Source organism: Mesitornis unicolor, unplaced genomic scaffold, assembly GCF_000695765.1.
Source record: "Mesitornis unicolor isolate BGI_N332 unplaced genomic scaffold, ASM69576v1 scaffold6377, whole genome shotgun sequence".
In the NCBI taxonomy this organism is placed as follows: Eukaryota; Metazoa; Chordata; class Aves; order Mesitornithiformes; family Mesitornithidae; genus Mesitornis; species Mesitornis unicolor.
In genome coordinates this window covers 67,741-72,893 of record NW_010198352.1, presented here as the reverse complement: position 1 = coordinate 72,893, position 5,153 = coordinate 67,741, and the positions used below count along the sequence as shown (strand labels likewise).

Below are 5,153 nucleotides of genomic sequence, written 5' to 3'. Positions count from 1 at the left end.
TTTGAGTTTTGTTTCTTTTTATGCTTTTCTTTTTTAAATTAACCAGTTGCTTACGGCGTTTCTGTCTCACACTGGCAGCAGGGAAATAGAAAGGTACAATGGTACACATTGTGCTCTGATAACAAGTTTAATTGCTACGGCTTGAGGGGGATAACTGCGAGAAGATTTAACAGGTGGTGAAGAGGTTTTTCTCTTTTCCCCCTTTAGATGTTCCCGAGACACAAAATGAAACTATAAATTTTCCACTATAACTTCATCTTGCCAGTGCTTACCCTCGCACTTACCCAGTGGAGGGGTTCATGATGCAGCCCCCTTTATCGGTAGACGCTTTGCAGTTACAGCCCCGCTCCAAGGTGTCGTGGTTCATTCCGAAATTGTGTCCCAGCTCGTGAGCCAGCGTGACTGCTGCACCCAGAGGGTTTTCTGAGTGATCCTTAAAAAAACCAAAAGAACTAGTGAAGTCAATGAGTAAAAACAATTCAAAACACACATTCATAGCGTCACAGAATGGTTTGGGCTGGAAGGGACCTTAAAGATCATCCAGTCCATCCCCCAAGGTCCCCCCCTCAGGTCCTATTGCCTGTGCTTCAAAATGTTTTATACACTTACCAGCTGTAGTAACACTCTTGTTAAACAGGGACAATTTTAAATTCATCCACACATACCAAATACAGACTGGAAATTTCTGTCCTGGCCACCCAGTTTCCCCAGCACATGAGACATTTGAGACCATTGGAGAGTTCTGAAGTCCTGGGCCATCTCTTTATTTAGGGCTTTAAATTCTCCTGCTCAATAAATCCCCAAATTCCTAAGACCATGTGCAGTGTTGGACAGGGTGATCAGGTAGGGGTGAGGATGAGTGTGATGAGGGAGAAGTGAGGAGATCCTTCACATCGGGAGGTAAATTGTAAATGCAGCAAGAGGCTTCCTCGGTCTGTTTAATATTCTTCAGGCTGTTTCCTTAATATCAGAATGTCCAAGATTTCACAAGCCTTGTAAAAAACCTCAAGTACCTTTGAAAATCTCCTTTTTAAAAATGAAAGGCCAAAGTGAGTCGAAATCTTCGATGGCCTCTTATTAACACGTATTCTGAGTACTGCAAGTGTCAAACTGAACTATTAACATTAATCCTTGTTGAAATGCCCATTTTTGGGAGAATTATTTCTGAGAATTTCACTGCATGATCTGATTACAGGCTGCTGATCAGCCTGATGTTTTGGTTTAACCACAAATAAGAGAGATTTCCACATCGATCATTTTCTTGAGGGGGAAAAAAAAAAATCCACTGTACTCATATGAAAGCTTTCCCTGAAGGCATAAACATGTAATATAAATGCATGATCCGCTATTTATCAGCCAGTAAATGGAATTACTATGTACAGCTGCCTGCTCTAAAAGCATATTTGAATATATTCAGTTTAAATAACTCCTTTAGTATCATCTAAGCCAACCTTCTGACTAAAAAGAAGTGAAAGGCAAAACTGTCTAAAACATTAGCTATATATTAATGAAGCCCTTCATATATGACTTGGGGTAGATTTCAGAGTTTCTTCTTTCATCTGTCTGTGCTAATATTTTGAGGAAACCATTTCTCAAACAGAAAACAAAATCTAAAAGATAACAGAGCCATTCTGAAAATGAGAAAATATTGCTTCTGCATTGGGAATAAACTCAAAAGAATTTCGCCTTTCAGCAGAGGATCTCTTCTTAGTTTTTTCCTGAATTTTAAACTTTTACTATAAAACACTTGCGTCTAACACAGCAGACAGTTTGTGCGCAGTTCTAGTCTAAGAGGCCTGTTTGCTGAAAGAAGCTGTACAACCTGCCCCAGTAAAAGAAACAATAGAGTAAACCTATGCAGCAAAATAACCTGTAATAATCAAGAAAATAGCTACTCCTGCACAGTGCCTACATATGGAGATGTCTTCTCTAGATACCAGTCATATACGGAGTGATTTATCTTTGTGCTTATAGTAATTTATGAAATATTTTGAGAATTCAATGTAATCGAACCTGATGTCCTATAAAGAGCACAACCTCCAACACAACTGGAAAACAATCCAGGACCAAAGATTAAGAAAACAATGAAATAATTCCATATAATTTACCAGCGACACATTGGAGTGATGCCTTGAAACCAGGGTATTGTGGTCAAGACAGAAACTCACAGAATCACGGAATCACAGAACGTTAGGGATTGGAAGGGACCTCCAAAGCTCATCCAGTCCAATCCCCCTGCCGGAGCAGGAACACCCAGATGAGGTTACACAGGAAGGCGTCCAGGCGGGTTTTGAATGTCTGCAGAGAAGGAGACTCCACAACCTCTCTGGGCAGCCTGGGCCAGGGCTCTGTCACCCTCACTGAGAAGAAGTTTCTTCTCCAATTTCAGTGGAACCTCCTGTGTTCCAGTTTGTGTCCGTTACCCCTTGTCCTATCATTGTTTGTCACCGAGAAGAGCCTGGCTCCATCCTCGTGACACTCACCCCTTAAATATTTATAAACATGAATGAGGTCTCCCCTCAGTCTCCTCTTCTGCAAACTAAAGAGACCCAGCTCCCTCAGCCGCTCCTCAGAAGGGAGATGCTCCACTCCCTTGATCATCTTTGTAGCCCTACGCTGGACTCTCTCCAGCAGTTCCTGTCCTTCTTGAACTGAGGGGCCCAGAACTGGACACAATATTCCAGATGCGGTCTCACCAGGGCAGAGCAGAGGGGGAGGAGAACCTCTCTGCCCTACAACCACCCCCCTCCTGATACACCCCAGGATGCCATTGGCCTTCTTGGCCACAAGGGCACAGTGCTGGCTCGTGGTCATCCTCCTTTAAGCTTTGAACTACACAGACAAACAAACTGACCTCAGTTTTTCTTCATTTTGCCAGTCTCTTCCACTTACTGAACAGAGATCATACTTATCTGAATGCCTCTAGAGCTGGTAAATAAAAATAATAACAGGAATTTACACAGTCCACTCCAGAACTAGAGTAATAAATGATCTGAGATGTAATTTGGGTCTCGAATAGGCAAACAATTATTACAGCCCATGCGGTTCTCATTACTTGCTCAGATCCATTAGGAATGCAATATTATCAGTTTCCAGAGAGGGTTTTCAAAACGAGGAATGCGATGTCTCAGCAAAAGAGGTTATATGAAGACAGCATAAATGAAGATTATCCAAACAAACAGTGACATGTCCCATTTGATACCGAGACCCCTTAAGTATCGCAAGGACTGAAGAAATGAATAGCAATGTGACTTTGATTTATTCCACCAGGGTCTTTTAAAGTTAACTCGAGTAGTAAAAGTCGTTACCAAACAGTTTCCCAACCACTGAATAAGCAGCCATCTACCGTTAAGACATTATAAGCTGTTGCACAAAACATGCAGCTGCTCTCTGCTGAACTCTGCCTCGTTCCACGGAGACTCAGATCAAATTGTAATAATAAAATACTTTCTGTCACCTCCAGTTAGAGCAGGCAAATGCCCCAATCCTGCTACATCCCATGCAGTTTCACTCAGTTGTAGGAATAAGTTCTCTAAAACACACTTTTATTTCATTTAGGCAATTCACTGAAATATAAGCGCCTCAGTTCCTCACTTGTCATTTAGCATAACTTCCCACTGAAGCCAATAGAAATGAGACATGAGTGAGAATACTACAATATATCACAGCAACACAGCGATATTTTACTTTTAAATCCATGAATTTAGTGGGCAGTCTTCTAAAACACAGTGAAGACTGAATCATGTGTCAAAGACTTGCTTTAAGGTCAACCTTTGTTTAATCTTTATATAACACAACAGGACCACCACAATAAAATTAAATTATGATGCTCTTGATACACCAAAAGCCTCACATACTCAGATGCCTGCTCTCCCCACTTGGAGTTTCTCTTAAAATTACTGGAGACAGAGCGTTCCCTACCACTGAGAGCATTCAGCCCTACAGAAGAGAGGGGCAGGCTCTTGAGAAGGCATGGCAGAGGAATTTGGATCACAGAGTAGAGCAGAGTAACTGCAAAAACAGACAGGAAAATCAGATCACACAAGGATGACTCCAGTTTTTCTACTAAAATATTGTTTCTCATCCAATCTCCTCATTATCTTTTCTTTCTGATCAGTATTGAGAGCATGGGAGCTTTTTTGGTATTGAGTGCTGGGGGTGGGATGGGTAAGAGCTTGGCTGAATGATAAGGATGACCAAATGCTCAGTTGCCCAATTTTGAGACGGTTGAGTGCCACAGCCTCCCAGGTTAACAGTTATTCACTCTTTCATTTAAGTACCTTCCCAATTTAGAGTTTTCTTCTGTAGGTACCATATAGTGCAGTTTTATATATAAAAACTTTTAAAATAAATACCCGAATTAGCCTTTGTTAACCAGGGGGAAGGCTGAGCAGCTGCCCATTGGGGTTTTGGCGGTGTTTGCTTATTGTGGATTCGCCTCCTTTTCGAGGATTTGCTTAAAGAACTGGAAAACGTTTCTAGCCACGCTGTGTGAGCCTGAAGTTAATTTGCACCTCAAAATTTCAATTTGCTGATGCGGGAGTCTCTGAGAAACATCGTGCTCCCCTGCATGACTGGAGCTGCAGCCTGGCCCATGGTTCCCACACAGACACTGGGTTTCTCCTGGACATAGAAATCAGTTTTTCCTCTGTCAAAGCCCCAGGAGCACTTTAAAGAAATGCTGGTTCTTGTTTTCTTGACACTGGAATGAAATATTTTGTGTTGTTTCTGCTTAAAATGACAGTTTCCTGAGTGAAGAGGACTGACTTTGCAGTAAAACACACTGTAATGTATTTTAAAGCTTATGCTAAAAATTAAAAGGACAAAAAAGTCATTATTAAGGTCACCTCCGGCTGCAGATAAAGCCAAAGCAGTGACTGCTCTCCTAGGGTGAAATGGATGCAATGGGGTTGTCTGCCTTGTATATGGTTTTTGCCAAGATTTGGAAGTGCACTGGGAGACTCCCACAGCTTTTTCTTCCTCTTTTCCTCCTTTTCCATCCATACCTATCCCCCAGGTACCCAGTGAAAAGCTGTAACAAACACCAGTTAGAGATCAGCTTCTAAAGCTACCAAGAGACTGAAACCTTTGTCTTTTCCACAATTTTGACATGACTTTCTCCAAATTACGTGATTTGATTGTTCTTTCCCACT

The 5,153-nt window shown here is 41.7% G+C and overlaps 1 protein-coding gene across 1 annotated transcript in view; it reads right to left on the bottom strand.

Annotated features, from left to right (window-relative positions):
* Positions 1 to 284: 284 nt before the first annotated feature.
* The window catches only part of LOC104544287 (disintegrin and metalloproteinase domain-containing protein 12-like), a gene marked incomplete at both ends in the record, with an annotated part of 29,564 nt that continues 24,695 nt past the window's right edge, over positions 285 to 5,153 (bottom strand). Inside the window, 1 exon segment of the mRNA XM_010189114.1 lies at positions 285 to 433. Coding sequence (XP_010187416.1) covers positions 285 to 433 — 149 coding nt within the window.